General features: G+C 42.3%; 1 protein-coding gene across 1 annotated transcript; it reads left to right on the top strand.

The window, feature by feature from the left end:
- The first annotated feature begins 711 nt into the window (after nt 1-711).
- On the top strand, nt 712-23,193 carry ddr2a (discoidin domain receptor tyrosine kinase 2a). The gene is made up of 17 exons (XM_053872401.1): nt 712-812; nt 9,257-9,366; nt 15,453-15,555; nt 15,886-16,117; nt 16,564-16,711; nt 17,209-17,311; nt 18,015-18,198; nt 18,272-18,512; nt 18,631-18,696; nt 19,495-19,631; nt 19,776-19,935; nt 20,034-20,269; nt 20,345-20,472; nt 20,710-20,907; nt 20,988-21,222; nt 21,299-21,448; nt 21,755-23,193. The coding sequence occupies exons 2-17, from the start codon at nt 9,285-9,287 to the stop codon at nt 21,893-21,895; spliced, it is 2,544 nt and encodes an 847-aa protein (XP_053728376.1). The 5' UTR covers nt 712-812; nt 9,257-9,284; the 3' UTR covers nt 21,896-23,193.
- The last annotated feature ends 67 nt before the right edge of the window (nt 23,194-23,260 follow it).

Here is a 23,260-nt window from a genome sequence, read left to right as displayed (position 1 = left end):
GATGACTTCGGTCTCTTTACTGCTGCCTCCACCTTGAATGAGAGGAAAATGGGTCTGGGATCCAATAAAAGGTGAGAAAAGTCTATTGTGAAGACACGTCAAAGATGCGCAAAGCTGTGTCTGATTTCTTGAGTCTGTGAGCGAGCTAACTCCAATTGAAATGTCTTGTTAGGAAATGTGCTTTGTTGTGGAAAAGTTTGCCGAATCAGCTGGAAGTGAGTGAGTCACTTCTCCATCCGGGTGAAACTCTGTGGGGAGGAAAACCCCAGATGGTGTCAGGTCGCCACAGTAATCTCCAGACTCAAATTGCTTGAGTCAGATTTGAGAACAGTCATGTGATGACGACATTAGAAGACCTCTGCATGACACTTGAGTCAAGCCCTTTTCACGAACGGCCCTGTCCATCACAACCGACCACACCGCAGTCACTGAGTTTGTCCGTCAGAACAAAGTCAGCCAGGACAAAACTGCTGCACCGAGGCGCAGAATGTTGACAACACTGTCCTTCATGGACACACGTCAAAAGAAAGACTCTTTCTCTGTGGAAGTCCAACCTTAATTGAAACCGTATGTGTGGAATTCTGGCTCGCTCCCAAGAATCCACAGAATGTGAGGGATTTTTTTCGTCCCCTCTTTCTCTCTTTTTCTCCCTCTCTCTTTTTTTCCTCTATGAGGAGTGGAGTCTTACATCAGCCCAGTTAGTCCTGGTGGAGGCGGCTGACGGGTGCAGACCTAGAAGAACCTGGATTGAAAGGTGGAATATAAAGGACACGTCTCTGAACAAATGGTGTGAATGGAAAAGAGCATATTCGGTAAGTCACTGCATTGTTCAGATTGATTCATGGGAAAATCTTTTGTACTCAAATGAGCTGTTCGCTAGATTGGAGGATGGTGGTGCTACCATTCAAACTTTGCCCATGGAGAAAGCCTTTCAGCCATATAGAGAATTCATGCAGAACAAGGTGGAAATGAGTCATTTGTAATGATAACTGCTGCTACACATCCCAATATGTACTTTGACAGCTGTTAAGTGTTACGTTTAAATCTGAAGTGTTGATTTCTGCAACCACAACTTCTGATCTATGACGCAAAAATTGCACATTTCATTCTTTATTTGGGAATACAAGTGCAGACATTATTCCGGTATGTTCAGGACCATATACTGTATAATATGCTGATGGAGTGTCAGCATTCTTACTCGCACTTCTTCAGGTCTCAGGCTCCATCCTAAGCTCTTGGCCTTCAACTGCAGACTCGAATCAATGAGGGAGAGATTGACTTTTCTTTGTGTGGAGCGCTGCTGTCCATTGTTCCTGTGTGTCTGCGGTGTATTGCCCCTTGTTGGTCCTGTCAGACCAAATGTCAGTGATGAGGAACATTGGAACATGGATTCATTCATTGTGGGATGTCAGAATTAATCAAAATGATTTGTCAAGTCGGAGGACGTGAAATGTTAAGAGAACGTTTTAACACTGTATTTCCTGCACGGTTCCTGTCCCAAATGTTATGTCAGGCAAGTGTTCTGTGTCATGGTAGTTATGGATCTGGTGTGATGGTTGTTGCCTTGTTTGAACAGAAGATTCGGGACGTGTGTCCTTGTTGTCTTGTGTGTCATGTCAGCGGTGTGTGTTTGTGATGTGTGTGTTAGGTAGGTGTTAGGTGGGTGGCATGCAGGTATCCTCCAGTGGTGTGTATGTGATAGTTCTCAGCACAGAGGGGTCTTTTCTGCTGCAGGCTTTGCAGACACTGGTGATGACAAGCAGCTCCATAGTTTCAAAGTTTTTGCAAGATCAGGGAGGTCATGGAAGGTCATGGGTCAGTGGGCTACATGCTTCTCAACATGGAGGAGCTCATATAGCTGAAATATGAAAGTAGGTTAAACTGATATTTTTTGACTGACCCCACTGAGGTGGAGATGATTTCACTATATAGCCAGGGAATTCACTTGCATTTAACCACAGTGGGAAATGTAGAGCTTGCTGATGCTAATATTAAAAGATAGAGTGCATGAAAAGAGTGTCTGTTTAAGCGTCTTTTATTTTCCTCACCTGAACCCTCGCTACAGTTGAAGAAGGCTATTGTGAGAATAGTGGCATATTTGGGGAATTTATTTACCTATAACCTTGAGCTGCCATCTTCGCCTCCAACAGAAGGTGTGTTGAAATTGAAGCTGCAGACTTTGCAGCAGCATCTCCACCTCTGTTCTCTCGTCATCTTGATCCAATTCAACCGAGTGAAACCGTCACACAGAAGTCAGTCCTGTAATTTCACCAAAGCTCTCCCACTAACTACGTGCTTATCTCTTCCCAAACTCCTCACAGATGTTTGATTGGAACGTTTTCTCCCCAGGGCGAACCTGCCGTGTGCTTGCACTGTAATTTGCCATAAATAGAAGGATGTCGGGGATGTCGCTCCAAAAATACACACGCTTCAGTTCTTCCCTGCCCAAAGCAGCCACTCATTTATTAGCTCTCTCTTGCTCTCGAGACTCTCTAGAATCTGCTGATCTGACCTGCCAGCAGTGACTTCATGGACTGTATCCCTTTAGCCAAAAGACAATTCAAGTTGGGCTTTAAGTCATATTTAATATCTCAGAAAACTTTCATTGAAAACAGTTGGAGAATGTTCTGTTTGGCTGGGTTCTGTGATTTAGTGCGAACCAAATCTGGTTATAGAAGTTTCATGAATATAAATATCTATTTTCATAGCATCTCAGACATATCTCCAACATGACATTCATACATTTGATTCATATTTACTGTGAGACAGTGACCTGAAAGAGGCTGATGTAACACACCCACCAACATTTCCACCGCGTGTCCCTCTTCGCCAGGAGCAATTTGATACGTGCTTTCTTTCACTAGTGTTTTTATTGTTTGTCCGCTGTTTATGATCTTGACTTCCAGTTCCGTCTGCCTTTGTCTAATTGTAGGCTGCGAGAGATCTTAAATCTCATTTGAGCTTCAAAACAACCTCAGGCTGCCCATGTGGACTAATGATAGTTTGACTTGGAGTTGCTGACATCTGTCTGCAGAGAGCTTTGGATAATTTGGAGCAATCCTTTCAGGGACATGAAGGTTTTCACATGTGTTTAAAATGGATTTGTCTCTATAGCATGTCACTTTGTTAACTTTGTTTTAGTTCTGGGGCTGTTGAAATGAAATGAAAAGTGATGAGCCACCCGGGAAAGGAACGAATATTGACTTGATTTGAAACCTTGCTCTGGTGTTTTTACTTTTGCTGAGGAAAGAACTTTTTGTAGTTGTCATTAAGTGTTGAGTTCAGGGCCTGGTTATTTCATCCAGTTTTTAGGCCCCTCCCCTTTCATAAACAAACCAGTGCAGAAAATATACAAAATATAGCACCAAAATGTGTCCTTATTGGTGCCATCTGATTAAACATAGCCTGCATGTCACTAAATATTATATATAAATATAATAAAAATTAACACAACATAAAATAAATCAATTGTTTAATTTAATTTTCTTGCATGAAATAATGTCAAACCCATCACGTTGACACCTGTACAGATGATTTTAACTTTTGGACTGGGACTAGCGACTTTTATTTTCACGTATCACTTTCAAGTAGCGTAGCTGCCAAATTAACAGTGTGTCCTCCACCTCACAACTCAAGGTGTGTGTGGTGGAGCGCAGTGATCATGACCAATCGCTTTTCCATGAAGGAAACATTAAAAGCTGCCACAGCTGAGGCCTGGTCTGGACTTTTACCAGTGAGAAGATAAGAAATCTAGAATGGCATTATAAAGTTTATGAGTTTGTGGCATGTGAAAACAATGACAATAACCAAGCATTGCTTTTGTTCCCCTTTTGTGTGTGTATTCATGCTCAGATTTGAATCTAATATGTTTGCCCAGCTCCTCTTGGGCCTGCTCGGAGAATCTGATTCCGATTTCATGCATTCTTGTAAAAATAAAATATCGGAGTCGCTGCATTACAGCCAGCGAGGAGGAAGAGGGTGATTTAATGGAGAACACATGTGGATCATTTTGCTGTGCCGCGTATGGAGGGTGTGTGTACAGCAGCACGTAAACACAAAGCTGCTCCGCCGCCGCATATACGTTCTGTTTATAGCTATAAGGCCTTGGCAAAGTTTCTGGAAATGTCAGTGGGCCTTTTCAACTTGAACTCATCAGAGCAGTTTTTATTCCTGGTATCCTTCTGTACTGCGTCGGCAGTCAAGAGTTTGACGTGAGGCATGATGAGTTTGGCAGGGAACAATTTGGCTGAAATCAACCGTCTTAGTGAGAAATGAAGGAACATATTTAAAGCTCTGTACACTCTTAAAACAACACAGGTTATAAACAATACGTCTCTTCATGTCACTCAACATTTCAGTCTGCCAAACCAATGGAAGTGTTGCCATAAAGAGTCACCCTTAGGTGTGACTACAGATGCACTCCTTACTTTGTGGGTCGGTTGTTAGCTTCTTACTTTTGTATGTTTGTTTGTTTGTTTTTTTGTGAGCCACTTAATTCAAAAAGTCCCAGGAATGCGGTCATGTGACTGACTCAGATTAAGAACAAGCACAAATCAGAAACTGACTTGACTTTATTGTGAAGAAACTTTGAAGAATTAACAGGGTAGTCTGTTAAAGAAACACATTTCTCATTCATTTTAGCCTCAACAACACAGACAGGTAGCGCTACGGTGGCCTCAATTGGCAAATGTAAGTCTCACGATTCATGAATTCACGAGGTCCGTCCCCAAACACAAAAACCTAGGGGAAACACCAGTGTGCGAGTTGTCAGACTAGCCTTCAAAGGAATCATAAGAATAATAACAATGAGACATGGCTCACTGACAAGCTTGCAGTTGTAGCCCACACTTGTTTGTCAGATCAAAAAATAACTCACGCACAGAATTTTAAGTCGGTGGTCCAACAGTGCAGAAACCCTCCAGAGTGGCTCATATAAAACCTCCTCTTGTTACCCTGCTGTGTGTTTGTGATGGTGGAGCTGCTGGAACCGTGTCAGCTACATGTTGACTCTGTGGCGCACTGACCTCTCCCTGTGGCCCAGGATGAGCCACATGCCGTGTGATATCAGTGAGCTGCTGCACGCGGTGTTCTCCTCTGTGTCTCGCAAAAGACCAACAGTGTGTCTTTTGTACACTCTTCTGATGGGGCTCTCTGTCCATCACCACTTCATTATCCAGCCATGATGGATGACATATCCACTCCTTCGTACCAGAGGCAGGAATTCTGTTCAGGTTCCAGATAGGTCAGATCGGCCATTTGCATCACAGCACTCTGAGCCCAGATGAGACGGTGCAGGTGCATATTTGGAATATATATGACTCGTTGTTCTAGTTGGTGGCTGCTTTTTTTTATATTGTAGCTATGCCTCAAACAAGAGTTTCATTCAAATGTTTGTGTCTCCTCTGAATTTTTACATGCACCTTTTTGCATCTCTAAGTGAATGTGACGAACAAAACTCAACTCATTGTTACCTTCTCAGTCACATTGACTTTTCTGCATCACCTGAAAATGCTGCTCGACATGTCAGACTTCCTCACCAACCCTGACTTGTTCCATGATAAAAGTTCGGATTATTTTTCTTCTTTACAGAGAGCTCCTTGCACATTTATTCACAGTAATGACCCTCAGAGTTTGAAATCTAGGTCTTCCTAACGGTCAGCTGCTCCACCTCGAGGGAATTTTGGTAAAATCAACATAACTCCTGACACAAGCGACTGACTGTGTATGAAGAGACATAAACACACATCATCCGTTTCAAGTTGTTTTCTTTTCCACAATCTGAGAGGTAATCGATCTGCCAACGAAATCTTTCATCGTTCAGCGTCATATTTCATTTCAAGTAAAACATGGCTTCACTTTTATTTATTTTTTCTTGGTTTTTCATGTGGCCTCGTGGGCACATTACTTGCCTACATATAGATACATTTTCATAAGGATCTTCCTGTCATCCAGTAGCATTCACAATTGCAAGGGATATTCCTACTAGTAGATAGATAGTAGATCAAAAGTAGATCAATATCATGTTATTATCTTAAAATATTTGCTCGAGCTCCCTGATGATCTTGTCCCAATATCTCAAAAACATCAAAAATGAAATTACATATCCATGATATTCCCAACAACACCTGTGACTGTGAGTGGTTGTCTGTTGTTTGTCCATATGTACCCTGTTATGGATTGGCTAGCTGTCCAGGGTGTCCCCTGCCTCCATTGCCAGCTGGCTAGAATAGGCTATAATTCTTATAAGAGAAAACACTAAGTATAGAATGAATGAATGAGTGGACCTTTTATCAGATCCGAATTTCTGACAGTGATGACCAGTTGTTTTTCTATTTTCTATCGTTCCAGAAAAATATTTGGCAAAACAAGTCACTCCACTGTGACTTCATGTCTATTTTTAGGAATACGTACCATGTTTTCTAGGTTTTTTAATTCATAATTTACAAACATCATTACATCATTGGCTAAAATATTTCAGACTTATTGACCCAGATGTGTTGTGCTGGAATGTTGAGTATGAGCTACAACGCTCCGCTAAACGGACTAAAACAAGCAAACAAACCACACTGGTGCGATGGGACTCCACAAAACTGAACCAAAGACGGGTTCTGCCGCCCCGCAGCACAGAGCATCTTTACATAAATGCCCTCCCTCATATAAACACCTTTTTCCTCCCCAAATACACGCAAGTCACCCGCTGTTTGTATTTCATTAGTTTCTAGCCGCGGAGAGGAGTTGAGCTCAGTGGAGGATCTCAGGAGGAAGTGGCTGAAATGTGAAGCTGCAGAAACGGAGGGAAGAAAAACAAGATTATGTGTGAAAGCAAAGAGAAAGAGGCAAGTTAGTGACCAGTCCCCGAAATGGATGCAGGCCTCAAGTTCAAGGCACATCTGATGAGAATAACTTTTATAATATCTTTCAGAAATCTATATTTCTTTACTCAACTTGACTTTTTTCACTGGATATAATTATATCACCTCGGGCAAAAAGATGGATTTTTTAGCGTGAGAGGTGATGTAGTCTTGGTAAGCGCCCGATATGGCCTTATTGGGGAACAACCCACGAAAGAGCAAACCTCCCCCAGTTCTTTTGGAGTATACAGTGATGCTCATGGACCAATCTACAGCATGTTCCAGGTCTGTTCTTGGGCCACTGCGCCTCTGGATATGCACGTGACAAACGTCACCAGGAAGATATCAAGACCAAGAATGCATCCAAACTTGAACCGATGCTGTCTTAAGAAGGTGAAAGGGTCTTGAAAGAAACACTTCTCTCCTGGGCTACATGCAGGACCATTACAAAAACGAAGGACTTCCATTCCCCACACTCCATCAACAAAAAGCACACATCTGCCAGATGAGCACACAAGTTCACTGCAAGATGTATGTTTGGAGAAACAGGCTTGTGTATTTGCTGCAATAGCTTCTTCTGCTTTTCTAAGTTTCAAGGCTGTTCTGCAGTATTAGATGGATGGAACGTCACATTCACGTATACTGAAGTGCTGAGGAACCATGCTCCTCTATTCCTGAGTAATTTAGTTTATTAACAAATACGGTGCCTACGAAAAACACCCTGTTTCACAGATTCCTTTTGAATCTGTGAAACATCACAAATGGTTGTTCATGTAACCTGCAAAGGATTACACTGAGAACACTGGATACATGATGCCACCATAGTCTACAAAGATGAAGAAGTGTGTCTTTGGCTGAGAGGAAGAGGGGCATGAATTTGAGACCTGAAGACTGAAGAAATAACTGCTCGATAGGAAGCCTTCCATTATAAGTGATTCATTTGAGCTGTCTCTGATAGATTTATCTGTTTGTGATCCTAGTTTTCAATACTTTGAGTAATGCAGCAGCTGCAGTTGGGAGTTAATCACAACAGTTTTTTTTTTTTTTTTTGTCTGGAGAAATGTCCGGGAAATGTTGACTTTGGACGCTGAGGGAGACCAGGAAACACACACACACACACACACACATGCGCATGCACACACTCACTCACACACTACTCTTGCACTCACATGTAGTTGACAAAAAAAATGACTGCAACGTTTGCTTCAAGTTTTTGTACTGAAACTCAAACTCGCTTTGTTTTATTTACCTAAGAAATGAGTTAATAGTGAAAATAATAAATCCTGAAATATGGCTGCAATTATTCACAGTGACAGGACCTGTAGTCCGGCCACATTTAGCCTTCATGTACAGAGACAACCCCACGACTATGTAAACATATACACGTTACATGTATGAACATTTGAAAGGACATGTAAAAAGTGCAGCGAAGTCTTAGTAAGCCAAGTCAGAATAGTCAACTCTTATATTGAAGTTGAAAATAATGTTCTTCAGTTGCTCAGTGTCATGCTGTCTGCCATCTTCTTCTTCTTTCTGCTTCTCCCTTCAGGGGTGGCCACAGCGGATCATCCTCCTCCATCTCTCCCTGTCCTCTGCTTCCTCTTCTCTCAAACCTACAAACCTCATGTCCTCCTTCACCATAAATCTCCTCTTTGGCCTTCCTCTCCACCTTCTACCTGGCAGTTCCAACCTCAACATCTTCCTACCAATGTACTGGCTCTCTCTCCTCTGTACATGTCCAAACCTTCTCAGTCTAGCCTCTCTGACTTTGTCTCCTAAACACTTGACATGTGCTGTCCCTCTGATGCAGTCTGCCATCCTGTTCCAAAAATACACTAAAGTCTCCTAACAGGACCAGTATACAGTATAGTTTCTGCTCAAACTGTAAATGTGATGATTTGCTTTGTTTAATGTGATTTTTTTTGTAGAAACTTTAACAATTGCAGTGCATTATGAACATCTTCAACTAGCTACCACTATCGCCAGAATTGATGAAGTTATGGTGCGGTCTCTATGTCATTGTGCTCCGGGGCTTTGACAACGGTGCGCACCCTGCATTTGTTCGGTTGAGAATGAAAACATCTGAAGTGCATCTAGTACAGTCTTTCTTTCGAATGATGGCTGGATTTGAACTTCCAGTATGTGCTAAGCGGACTATCCTGGAAAACATAATGTCTCTCATTTGTGGACATAAGAAGCACTTTACAAGGTGTAAACAATTAAACCGACCTCAGTAGTGTAAGCAGCTTTAAACATCAGGGATGAGATGGCGGCACGTCTCTTGAAGACTATGGTAGCTCATGAACTCCTCGTCATTCTGTATCCTCATCCTACGCATGAACTCACATTCATGATTCAAAACATCAACCGCTCCAAAGTTTTAATGCCTGTTTTTGTGTTTTTAGGTTGGAAGTCCGTTCATGTGTGTTTGGAATGAAGCGCCTGTGGGACTTTCGCTTGCTGCTGTTCATCGTTCTGCTTTTGTTAGGAGCCGTCACATCACAGGTCAACCCAGGTCAGTGTTCATCAGTTTGTTTTGAATGAGCTGTCGGTGTAAAGCCTCTCCACCGTCTCACGCTGTCTCACCTCTTGTTTCACCTCCTGTTTCATGGGAACCCGGAGGTGAAATTGTTTTGGTTGCTCAGTGAAATGACTGTAATGTTTTTACATGTCGGAAACAAAGTATCTCGGGAAAGACACCAAGTCAAAGTGAAAACCAAAGAGAGGTTTTAGGTTTTCAGATGAATTGCAGATATTAGTCAGTGAAAACCCAGATCTGGCTTCTGGTGATGACTCGGGTCTCTAAGCTTCCATTATACAGCTGAGCTCTCCTTGTTGTTGAAAGGATTAATGACGGAGCAACTGCAGAGATCTGATTAATGATAGTTTTTCCAGAAAAGGTCGGACATAATGGTCACTTCCAAGTTAGTCTGCCAAGGGTTTTCAACACGGAAAAACTAAAGTTGTCCAGCATCAATCCAACTTTGCTCTAAAGAATATTGTCAAGTAGATTTAAACCACTTTTCTACCGTTAAGTTGTGTGCATTTGTTATGAACCTGAAAGCAAACAGGCAAGCAGATGCTGAATTTATTTGGTCAATAAATAGTTCACTGTTATTTGTGTATGGGCAGGAAATACAAGAAGACAGTTTAACATCTGTGTTACCGACACACATACCTTTTTTTCCTGTTGACTATAACTTCCTGTGTTTAGACCCCAGTATGTGTTTCATTGTTTCTATTGTTGTGGAATTTCCTGACTACAATAAAGAGAGAATTGTCTTTTATGAATATTTATTGGAGAATCTTTGCAAAGAGAGTGAGAATACAAGATCACTGTATGAAGTTGACTCTCACCTCCTTGAGCATCTGTGAGAAGCTCAGTTTGCACTCAAAGTTCTGAAAACAAGGAGGAATGGTGTAACAAAAACAATGGGGCAGCCTTCACCAGTAACTTCCCATTAGTCTGAAGAGTAACAATAATTTTCCCATTACTCAATGGAAATGGACTGCGCAGTGTGGATGGCTGGTGGTGAAAACTCCACGTGTCTCTTTGGAGTGTCCCTGGCTCTAACACAGCTGCACTTCATCTATGTTTCCTAGACTCTTGTGTGAGCATGGATCGGAAAAACATGAGAATAAAATGTTGCTTTTTTTATCAGTTGATTTGTCATTGAGCCATCAATGAGCTAATTTCATGATTTTGCTTGTACTTAAAAGTTCTGTGCGATTCTTATGGTTAGTAATTCCACTTTGTAAGTGATTGAAAAAGACATTTCAGTTCTGTTCTAGAGGAATCACAATGTAAATACAGTTACGTTTTTTAATATTTAAGCGCTGTCTTTGTCTTGGCTGGTTTTGTGCGAAATCAACATGAAAGTGTGTTTATCACGTCATATTGACACATTGTTCCTTGTGTCTTGAACTTGGATGAGGTTACTGATGGTCTGACATCTGTTTTTGTGTCTTGTGTTTCTTTGTGTTTGCGAGCATGTAAGCGTGTGGATGCAGCCTTCCCACTGGAGTCTGTGGCTGATGCATACCAGACAGCAGGAAAGACAAATGCAGAGGCGTGTGAGTGTGTGTGTGTGTGTGTGTGTGTGCTGAAGCCAATCTATCCTAGTTAGGACCAATTTAGGGGAAAACACCCCCTTGTAGGGCCCTTTTGCCAGATCAAGGTTAGGCCTCAATTTGAGGATGATGACTTCAAAACAACAGGGTCATTATAAAAAGGTTTAAGTTGGTTACGTTTACCCATTTGTTTTGGGTGGTTCGGTTGAGTGTGGGAGTTTAGGAAAAGCATAACGTCAAGTATAGCGGTGCAAGTGTGTGCGTGTGTCTTCATTTCTGTGGATTGAAGTTTTTAAAAGTCACAGAAAGGACTGGCATCCGTCAGGTTTACAAATCAAAAACAATGTTGTCGTGATGGAACGTGGGGCACAATGTCGCTGAATAACCAGTGTGTGCAGAGGCTGCCATGCTGTCACAAGAGTTTGGACTCTGATGGAGTCTAATACATGACAGCATCTGATTGTGCTGGACTATGAAAATGGTAAGTTTTCCACATTCATGGCTGAATTCAGTGAAGCGGGGATGTTGAGAAATGCCAACTTTCCTCTACTTAAAATTCCCAAGTAGTGCATTTCTACCATCTCTGTCTTTCGCATCGCTCTCCTCTGTGGGCGAACTTTATTTCCTTTTGGAGGAAGTGTGCACATACGCAGGCGAAGTTAGCCAAATAGTGAGTGTTGTTTTTATTTATATCATCTGTATTTTACAATGAAAGATTCCGCTAGATGGAAACCCTAGAAACGTCCACCTGTGTTTTCTTTTAATCCTTTCTTCCTCTACTAAACAAGCAGGACAATGTTTGAGCGCTCCCCTTCAATCAGTCACCGATAACTATCAGAACAAGAAGGGACAGATGTTTGGCCTCATGTGGTGATCTGCAAGCAGAAGGGCCCATTTGCATTGTGCTGGTTTCCATTACAATCTACTCAGTGCTCGCTTCTCTTCACATTCTCTTCTCTTGTTGAGATTAGCGAAATATGCTGAAAATTATGACATCGCTGTTGAGACAAAACAAAGGCCTCCACCATTTGATGCTGTTTATAGAGGCCAGATGGATGACGTGTAAATCCATCGCAGGTGTGTTGTTTTTGACTCGGGAATTAAATATTCATTGTCAGTCAATAATCTTGACTGACAGATTAACTATATATATTTTAAACGTGTGAGATGAAAACAAATTCAAATATGAGTCACAGCTTTGTTAAGCTTAATGTGATGCAGTGAGTTAAGGTTAGGGACAATGCCATGATGGTAGTATTCTTGTTCCAATGATACAAATACAAAAACTAAAGAATTGAACGCGCTTGACAGTACAACTGCATTTTCCGAACAAACAGTGTCACTTCTAGAGTAACATGGTCAGGCTGACAATGATGACTAATAATAGACGTGCGTTGAGAGAGTGTGTGGATGAAGTGGTTGGGCAGCAAATACTGTAGAACAAGTCTACCATTCAGGACAGGGAGGCCGGAGAAACCCAGGAGGTGAAGGATGAGGTTAATACAAGGCTGGTATTTTTCCACATTTTTTTTTCTCCTGTAGTATTTTTAGATTCTGAAACTTGATGGCCAGGATGTGTGTGTTTAGCGAGGGTGTCTGTGTATGTGTGGACGAGTGCTGAGGAGCACACTAGGCCGGCCACACTGCTCACCCCAAGGGTCACCTCTGAGTGGGTCGCGTAGATAAATAAACAGGGCAAAAACCAACATTTGGACGAGCGGTCGCACATCCGGTGTGGAACACTGGAACCTGTCTCTCTTTAAACATGGTGGATAATGACTCAGGGCTTCATCAATTATAGTATGGTTTCTCCCCCTCCAGCGAAGACCACCTAATTCTAATAAATAATGTGACTCAAGTCAAATTCTGAGAGACCGTGTAGCTTAAAGATTCATGACAAATCTGTAGTCTCTCTGACAGTCAAACAATTTGACTGAAGAACCTTTGATTTTTTTTTACTCAAATACATTTGGGATGAATTATTCACAGGCTATTTACTTTGACTTTAAATAGAAATTTCATTTCATAATCTATGATACTGAGATTAGGTGGAAAAAAAAAACATTGACAGTACATATCTTTCAAATGTATATTTAAGCAGGGTCTTTTGTGTTAGTGAGTCAGAAATAGTTGTGATCACTTGTGTATTTTGAATCAAGACACAGAGATACAAATGCTAGATGTGGCCTCTAGGAATTTAAAGGCAGAGTGATTATACATTGCAATACGTATTCATTTAGTTTGACATGCATGTGAATTGAGGTGTGAAAGGAAGTCCATTGTGCCCCTTCTTCTCACCTCAAGTGGATGGGATGAGCACAAGTTGCCTGTGACCTGGTTGAGTGCAGAAATGGGGCTAATATAATAGATAGACAGATAATATATGTCGACTTGGAACTCCTCAGAATGTTGACTCTGATAGTTCAGTGTGGTTATTGACATCCTTAAATTGAAAGTAAGACACCCAAGTATTATTGGGACATGTGTTGGTCGATAAAAGGCCCAGTTGCTTTTCTGATCACCCCCATGTTCATGATCCACCCACAGTTCAAAACCATATTCAGATTTCCTCTGTGACTGGGATGTGCTTATATGAGTTTTATTGTTGACTGTGAAGTGCTTTCAAACGCTGCTTTGCCTGGATAAACAAAGGATTACGAATAATCTCAGTAAAATGCATGAACATAAATGACGTTATCATTAGAGGCAGTTGTTTGACAGTTGTTAACTGCCTGTATAAGAAAAGATTTAGTCATTGGTTCTTGCCAGGAGCCTTCAAGCTCAATCTTGTTTTTTGTTCAAGCAGGATAGCACCACGGTCAATGATGGTCTGGTAATCCTAAATCCCAAATGATTGCAGGTTTGGGTTAACGTGGTCAACTTCAAGCCAAAGTGATCAGAGCTGAGGGGAGGGGTGCGCTCCTCTGCGGGGAAACGTGATGGATGTTGATGTCTGATGTGAAGCAGGCTGGATTTGGAGGTTAGAGAGTACAAAATGAAAGCAACCGCGTGGAGGCGACTGCAGATGCGGACATCTGGAAGAGTTTTTGTTTGTCCCTCAATCATTTGCTCTTGGTGACACCGCCAATAAGAAGCCTGCAGGAAAGAGCGTGCGGTTGAATCGGTGTCTGCTGCTGTTAGTCTGTGTGACTTGCAGGACACTAGTATCAGTTCCAAACACACCGAGGTTGCTGTGTTTTTAAAGGTTTTCAAGCAAATATTGAAGAAATAGAAGAAAGATTTGCGGATATAGAGAAGGAGAGAGCGTCATTGAGGGCTGTGAGCCTTGAAAGCATCTTAGCTGGCATCTTCTCAAAGACTCAGTCGACCAGCCTCCTTAAACTTTTGACTTTTGTGAAAAGCCATCATACAACATCATAGCGGTGATACACAGACTCTTTCATGACATCTAGAGGCCATCCAGGGGTCACATATCCTTTCAGGTAGTGACCAAAACACAACCTAAACCATGTAAACATAGACTTTTCATTTCCTTTAACTTCACAAGTGAATGGATTCAGACCCAGTAGTTTTGCTGGGGTGGAAACACAGTGAACACAGTCACGACGCAGTGATGCTCGGACTGTACAATGTTTTTTCTAATCTTTCTCGAAGGCATGCAGACATCAGACATCTATTTGACTTCTAATAAAATATGAACTCTGAAGGTCACCGTATCCACAAAATCACGCACAAAGCTTTCTACTGACACGGACCACACAAGCAGGAGGAGGAGTGAGCAGGAAGTGGATGGTATTGATTCTATTGACCACATGGCGGGGGCGTGATAGCACGGTGAAACACACATGGGTTTGTGTGTTTGGCCTGGCAGTATCATTGAACTTATCCACTGTATTATTTTAATACACAAACCACAACACGAAGGCGAGGAGCACGTTCACGGCAAGTGTTTGTGTGTCAGTGTGCAGTCCACCCCGAGCCTATCCATCACTGCTCTGCACATTTCTTGACAGAAACTTGGATTTCAGCAGCTGTCTGTACCTCAGAAATGTCAGCGTGCTTCGGGCCAATGTTTAAGTTGGGTTTCAAATATTTAATGTCAACTGCTCGCTGTGGTTGGTCTAAGAGAGGTGAAGGCTAAATACACGCGGTGATTTGTCTATGAAGCTCACTCTTGGAGGAAAAAGGACGTTTCTGAAATATTTTAAGAGTAACATTTGAGTTTGTTGCCCTAAATTTCAGCTTATGTGGCTGTCTGACATGCGTCATATTTGAGGAGATGAGCATCAGCACTGCCTCACAGTCCTGTCTCACTCCTAAAGTGAAGCTTCACTAGCTGTTTGCTGCCATTGTGCACCTTCCCCAGAACGGCACTGTGTCCACTTTGTTGTAGAGGTAGAATTAAGAGGTAGGTTTCATTTTTCTGTGTGCTATTTGTAAAAACGATGTCTATGTTACATCTATAGCGTTGGCATTTTAAAACCTGACGTTAGCTTCCCTTATTCTTAAAGTGAATAAATGTAATGTTTGAGTGTTGTGTTCTGATGTAATTGTATTTCTGTGTGCCAGGTGTGTGTCGGTATCCCTTGGGCATGTCAAGAGGTCAGATCCAGGACGAGGACATCTCTGCTTCTAGTCAGTGGTCTGACTCCACCGCCCCTCGATACGGCAGGTGAGCTTCACATTTTCTTTGATGACGAGTCTATATGTAAACACGCTCATTGGCAGTAAAGGACAAACTGAAGTTTCAGCTCTTAACCAGGTGACTGAAAAGATGTGTGCGTGCTCGGAGTCGTGCCTGGTTCCAGCCCCACAAAGCTGCTGAGGCCCTTGCCAAATATTTACCAAAAACCTACACTTAAACTTGGATTTATGATGCAGGCCATTCCCTGGGGTGTTTTTATAATGGGCTGTTAACTCCACCGCAACGTCCCTTACACTTTCCACTCACCTCTCCATCGTGGATTTCTTTCCCTCTTGAGCTAATGCTGGTCTCTCACAGGTTGAACATTGAGGAGGGCGATGGTGCCTGGTGCCCAGATATCCCAGATGAGCTTGATAACCTCAAGGAGTTCCTCCAGATCGACCTGCGCTCCCTCCATTTTATCACCCTGGTGGGCACCCAGGGTAGGCACGCTGGGGGCATGGGGAATGAGTTCGCTCAGACGTACAAGATAAAGTACAGCCGAGATGGAAGTCGCTGGATTCCATGGAGGGACAGACAGGGCAAGCAGGTGATCACAGTAACAATAATTATAATAATGCAAATGTTGAGACCAGAAGCCAACAGTTTAACTGAAAATTGTGAAAAATGTGTTGCATATACAGTATCATCCCATGTTCCTGAACACATTTACTATTAAACTATATTTGGTATAATGATTATTATATATGGAAGAAGACATGACATGCTCTGATTATACTAACTGAAACTCTGATGCACTTAGTCTTATTTTTTTTAATGAAAATTTTTATCTGTGAAATGATTGAGTGATTGACTAAATAAGTGAATTTAAAAAATGTGGCATTTGTTACATATATAATCCTCTAAGGTATTTCAGTTGTATTGAAATAAGCAAGTTCACCTGAAAATTCATGGACAGGGTTTGTTAAAAAAAAAAAAACAGTGGAAATACTTTGCTCTTATTTATTACTTGTGTGCCTCTATTTTTTTGTGCAGGTGATTGAGGGAAACAGAAATGCCTATGACACCGTGCTGAAGGATCTGGAGCCACCCATCGTCGCCCGTTACGTCCGCTTCATGCCGGTCACAGACCACTCCAGGACAGTGTGCATGAGGGTGGAGCTCTACGGCTGCGAGTGGCTCGGTATGATAAGATGATACTGATCGTCTTCAGTTGACAGAGGGTATGGCAGAAGGACAGGTGGTAATACTTCAGTATCGCTCTATAGATATGTGGCTAGATGTGGGAAGGAGAGTGACTCCAGAGTCTAGACCTCAGTGTGTCAACAAAACATTCTCACAAATGTTAACAATGAACAAAATTTCCATCTATTTTAATGAAAAGAAGGCTAAACATAAAACGCCCAATGAAACTCTGCACACCAGCTATGAATAGCATCTTGAGCTAAGTAGTGACTTTTGTATTTTCTTTCTTTATGTGTCTCCGTCTGTCATTATTAATTCATATGGCAGAATTATTTGGAACACAGTGATCCCTATGTAGCACTTTGTGAACAGTGTTATAAAAGTGCTATATAAATAAAACTTTCTTCTTCTCATTATTGTTATTGTTTTCATTATTATAGCTATAAGTTGCAAAGCAGATCAGTGACAGCTGACGACAGAATCTTGGCTCCTCAGATGGACTCGTGTCCTACAACGCGCCGATAGGTGAACAGATGAACTTACCTGGATTACAAGTTTACCTCAACGACTCCGTCTACGATGGAGCCATCATCCACAGGTGAGCAAGGGTTTGTGGTCTGTCTCCGGCATCAGTAAATTTCCATCTGCCACTTGTTGCACTGTTGCCATGGCAAAAGACAAGAAGGGAGGCCGATGGAAGGGTCATGGTGGTTTGGAGTTGGCTGACTCAGGGGAAGAAATGAGTCAAGTACACGCTTATGAAGTTTCACATGAGCCAGGACTTGGGTGACATAAGTGTTTGGACAGTCATAAAGTCACTCATGACACACGCATCTTTTTCTCTGTGCGGAAGGAAAACTAAATGACCAAGATCTGTTATTCACAGCCTCTAGCGGAAGAGAAGCCTTGAAGTAATAATGCTGCCCCCTGCTGGCTAACTGTCAGTTTCACCGTGGTTTTAATGGGCCCTTCGTTTATTGTCTAGATATTATTCTAAGCAGAATATAGAATCATTTAAAATACATTTAAAAACGGTTTATTTCTTCAAATAAAAAAAATAATTTTTAGATTGAACTTGACCTTGAATTTGGCCTCATGGCGGCCAGATCAGACTGTCACAGGGCGTCTTGTGAACAATAACCATGTCTGCATGAAACTTCACAGTCAACCCTCTCAGCTTAGATCAGGTTTGGCCAGAATTATTGTGGTTTGCTGAGCAACACAAATTACCAGATACATTTTTTGGTGCCCTAAACTCCATGGATCATGTGGGACAATCATAGTTGTGTTTTATTTTTCAGTATGACAGAAGGTCTGGGTCAGCTGACTGATGGAGTGAGTGGGCATGACAATTTCACACAGAGTCATGTCTACAACGCCTGGCCCGGTTACGACTATGTCGGCTGGAAGAACGAGAGCTTCCCCAGCGGCTACGTGGAGATCATGTTTGAGTTTGACCGCATTCGAAACTTCAGCACCATGATGGTAGGAGAGCCTAAAGTAGAACAGCAGAGCTTTCATTTGATCTTCACTCTGGTGGTCTTCTGTCTGTGGCCAGGTTCACTGCAACAACATGTTCGTGTGGAATGTCAAAGTCTTCCAGCAAGTGGTCTGTTACTTTCACTCTGACTCAGACTGGGAGACGCCGATGCTCTTCTTCAGTCCTGAGGTCGATGAGAAAGATCCTGCGGCTCGCTTTGTCACTGTCAACCTGGCGAATCACATGGCCAGCGCCATCAAGTGCCAGTTCTACTTTGCAGACGCCTGGCTGCTGTTCAGCGAGATCACCTTCCAGTCAGGTATGTGGACTACAGGTATTTGTAAGTCAGTTGTATCACTGTGGTTGTGACTGCCCTCACTGCCCTCCATTGATGCACATATTCTCTGACACAAATCTCCAATTTTACTGCCTTTCAGACACTGCCATGTACAACAATACTCTGACTCCACCCAAGACCGGGGTGCCACCCTACATGCCACCTGGTCGGTAAACACAAGTGCAAGCTAGCACACAATCCACACTTGATAATACGCGTGTTTCCTGTGTAGACCAAATACAAGCGTTTAATTAACAAGTGTCAATATGTGCCGTAAACAAATTATGAAAAGCTTTGCTCAGGAGTGATGTGAGCAAATCTCCTTTGAATAGCTTGAGTGCAGAAGCACAACCTGTTTGACCGCACAGATCCTGCTGAACCTGCACTAGTCCGGCTCACTTATCGCTGTAGTAATCCACTTCAGCCGTCTCCATTGAAAACACATTCAAATACATGGCAGGCAATTTCATCTGATATCTGAGGTAGTCAAGTTATTCATGTTTGTCTCAAACCACCATCATCCTCATTATAGTATAATAAGTAAATAGACATGGGGCTGAATGAATTGCTGGTGACGGCCTCCTCCCACCCTGAGTAGCTCATGTTGTGTTGACACTACTTGAGTTTTATCTCCCTGTTCCTGCGTGGGTTTTCTCCAGGTACTCTGGTTTCCTCCCACAGCCAAAAGAAATGCTCCCTGGTATAATTGCCCCTAGACTAAGCGCTGGTTAACTGACAATGTGTGTATGGATCTAGCTAGATATTAGTGGCTTGTCTGGCCATAGTCTGCTGTAGGGGTCCGTTCGATGTTACTGGCCACCTGTTTGTTATGCTGGGATTGGTCAATGACTGTCACGAACAAGTTGGCACTCAGAAAAGAACAGTGAGATGAACTGAAGAAGGCAGCATCAGTGCTCTAAAACAATGTCTGTGATAAAGATCATCACGTCTGTTCCATCCACAGAAGACGACCCCACCCACAAAGTGGACGACAGCGACACACGGATATTAATCGCTTGTTTAGTGGCCATCATCTTCATTCTGGTTGTTATCATCGTCATCATCTTGTGGCGGCAGGTGTGGCAGAAGATGCTGGAGAAGGTGAGAGGACGGCATCTTCATTGGGCCAAATGTAACACAAAAACCATTAACATTTGAAAAGTTATTTTTTCTTCATCCACTCCCACAGTATTTACCTCAAGCTTCTTGTTAGATGACAGACTAACCACCAGTTTGTCGATACAGAGCGAGACATTCGCCTACACACAGAACCACTCCAGCGTGACCAGCGAACAAGAGTCTGGTTCCACCTACGAGCGTATCTTTCCCCTGGGTCCAGACTACCAGGAGCCTTCACGCCTCATCTGCAAGCTGCCAGAGTTTGCTCAGAGCTCAGAGGAGCCAGGTAGGAGACATGTACACCCTAAAGAAGTGATCTGTTTCTTATAATATTTTCTAATTCCCAATACTGATCGCAGGTTTCTGATTTTTTTTGTGCTCCAGCTTCTTCTAGTTCAGTTGCATCCAAATCCACCACATCAACTGTACCAGTCCAAGATGGCGTCCCTCACTATGCAGAAGCAGACATTGTAAACCTGCAGGGCGTGACTGGTGGAAACACGTACGCCATCCCTGCTCTCACCATGGACTTGTTGTCAGGGAAAGACGTCGTCGTGGAAGAGTTTCCTCGGAAACTGCTCACATTTAAGGAGAAGCTTGGAGAGGGCCAGTTCGGCGAGGTGAGTGCTGCGGAGGATTTTGAATTTAGATGTCAAGACTAGAAAGGAACAAGCTAATATTCCGTCTGTTTTTAGGTTCATCTCTGTGAAGCAGAGGGGATGCAAAAGTTCATCAGTGAAGACTTTTTATTCGACATCACTGAGGAGGAGCCAGTTTTAGTGGCTGTGAAGATGCTTCGTTCAGATGCCAACAAAAATGCAAGGTATTGTGAGTCACCTCATCGTCCCAGACTTACGGAACCATTTCAAACTTCTTCGAGTTGTTCTCTGCCCCACCTGGATTCAGAGAATGTTTTTGAAATGCCTGCCACTCACTTTCACTCACCATTACTTTGTCTTAGCTCCATGAAAGCTCCTGCCTTCCACGCGGCACTCATGACTCATGACATGTCATCGCTCATAAAATGGTCACCTTCACATCCAGTGACTTTATTTTGCAGGAATGACTTCCTAAAAGAAATAAAGATTATGTCTCGCCTGAAAGACCCCAACATCATCCGGCTGCTGGCCGTGTGCATTTACAGTGACCCGCTCTGCATGATCACGGAGTACATGGAGAATGGAGATCTCAACCAGTTTCTGTCTCGGCATGAGCCGGAGGGACAACTGGCCCAGCTCAGCAATGCACCGACAGTCAGGTGGGACAACACAAGTGACAAGGACTGTTATTAATGTTTGCAGTCTCATGACATGAACCGACTTGCCTTGTCTTCTTCAGCTACAGTAACTTGTGCTACATGGCCACTCAGATAGCATCGGGGATGAAGTACCTCTCCTCTCTCAACTTTGTACATCGAGACTTAGCAACACGCAACTGTCTGGTGGGTGAAAACTACACTATAAAGATAGCAGACTTTGGGATGAGCAGAAACCTGTACAGTGGCGACTACTACCGCATCCAAGGACGGGCGGTGCTGCCGATTCGCTGGATGTCCTGGGAGAGCATCTTGCTGGTGCGACATGATTGTGGCATTAGAAACATTTTTACATGTTCATCCCCTGGATTTACTCACCGCATTGTTTGTCCAGGGCAAATTCACCACTGCGAGTGATGTCTGGGCGTTTGCCGTCACCCTGTGGGAGATTCTGAACTTCTGCAAAGAGCAGCCGTACTCTCAGCTCACCGATGAGCAGGTGATAGAAAACACCGGAGAGTTTTTCAGGGACCAGAAAAGACAGGTGAGTGTTATTATTTGCTGATGAAATATATGCTTTTGAGTTGCAATGACGTGTCAGTTTGTGATTATAATTTAGCATGTCATATTTCTGGTGGGAGAAGGATTTTAGTGATCCTGAGTGATGCACATTTATAGTTACCCAGATGTTCTTTGAGTTCCGGTGTATAAAAACCCTCTGTTAGCTTTCACTGGTTCTAACCTGTTGATGTGATGTGCCAGCTATGGAAGCCTCTCATACTCTGGTCCGTTGACACTCAGGTTACTGTTCAAGTTGATGGGTAAAAATGATCATTTTTCTACCCCACAGATCTACCTTCCCCAGCCGGTGCTCTGTCCTGACTCAGTCTACATGATCATGCTGAGCTGCTGGAAGAGGAATGCTAAGGAGCGACCAACCTTCCAGGAAATACACAGAGCCCTTTTTGGAGATGCATTGAGTTCATTTTAAGGCTGGCTTCATAAAGACAAAGCTCTGGACACATGTTGGCTCCAAGCTATGCCCTCAGAAACACTGTTATGCTGACATGTGTGACAAAGTCCAGTAGTTTTAAACATGTAATCTCTCAAGTTAATCTCAGAAGTTTAAAGTTTGTCTGCCACTCAAGGTCGGTTCAGGGTCAAAATATTGGCCTAGCATGGTGTGTCACAGTTTACTCAATAATAATGCTGTAGGAGAATTTTGACATCCAGTTTATCCTTTCATTTCTAATCAAACAACAGCAATACGTTTTGATACCTTTGCGCTTCATAGTTTTTCTTGTGGAATCTGGGGTCTTTAGAGCTAAAGAAGTTAAAGAACTGTAGCAAAAACGTTCTGCACTTTTGTATTAATATTTTTTTAACTACATTTTGTTTGTTTATTGCTATCATTTAATGCAACTATATGAACGAAGCGCTCTGTTTTGGAAGACTGTTTGAATGTATAGAAATAGAAAAGCTAATTATTACTGTAACTTTTTGTTTTTAAACTCATTTATTCAAGACCTTTGTGTGAAAAGCCTTTAACTTGGGTGCCCATTCTTTCTGATGATTTTGAATTTACAGTGTATTTTCAGTAGATAGTTGACTCGATTTGTGCTTATATTTATACGACTCAAGTTTATTTTTAATTCAGCATTAGAAAATGGAACTTATCATCCACCTAGCAAAAATGTACAGTATGACCTCAAAGTGCTTTTCACTTGATAAAAGTCAAAGCAGTTTTTTATGCAAGCGGTTTGATGCCAGCTGAGTGTCACCCAAAAAAAGAGTTCATGTGTTGTGTTTTGTAAGTTGTGCTGATAATATCGCTCAATACTCATTGTGTCATGTGCGGTTCTTTACAGTTGCACTGTAATTAACATCATGACACATTCAGAACCATATGCACAAAATAGTACATGAATGAAACAACATTTACTTTATGTATGTTTTTTTTCTTGAAAGAAGTTGAAGAGTGTTTTGTTATGTGCATCAGTGAGATGAGTAGCATGTGTTTAATGTTGAAACATGATAGTGTGTTTTTGTGGTTTCGTTTGTGTGCAAGTGGCTCCAAAGAGGGAAATCTTTAAATTAAGAGACCAAAGTGTGATTATTTCCACATTTGCCTTCATATGATTCCAAATGGTTAGTAGATAAATCTGCTACAACATGCTTTGTAATTGTTTTTTGCTTTTGTGCTTGTCTTTTGATTCAAAACAACTGAATTTGTGGGACAATTATCTTCTGCTTAAACTCTTTCCAGTCAAATGTTTTCATGTTTTGTACTCTCGGACTCAATATGAATAAAGGAGGCTCCTCCAGTGACGCTCTTGGTTTATTTAAGCTGTTGAAT

Source organism: Synchiropus splendidus, chromosome 1 (genome assembly GCF_027744825.2).
Source record: "Synchiropus splendidus isolate RoL2022-P1 chromosome 1, RoL_Sspl_1.0, whole genome shotgun sequence".
Lineage (NCBI taxonomy): Eukaryota > Metazoa > Chordata > Actinopteri > Syngnathiformes > Callionymidae > Synchiropus > Synchiropus splendidus.
This window is presented reverse-complemented; position numbering and strand designations above follow the sequence as displayed.

What these genes read in the sequence shown, in the direction of transcription:
- ddr2a (XM_053872401.1), top strand. Translation starts at nt 9,285, where the DNA reads ATGAAGCGCCTGTGGGACTTTCGCTTGCTGCTGTTCATCGTTCTGCTT. An exon ending in CTACGGCTGCGAGTGGCTCG is followed by an intron (nt 16,712 to 17,208) that starts GTATGATAAGAT and finishes TTGGCTCCTCAG; the next exon opens with ATGGACTCGTGTCCTACAAC. An exon ending in GATGCCAACAAAAATGCAAG is followed by an intron (nt 20,473 to 20,709) that starts GTATTGTGAGTC and finishes TTTATTTTGCAG; the next exon opens with GAATGACTTCCTAAAAGAAA.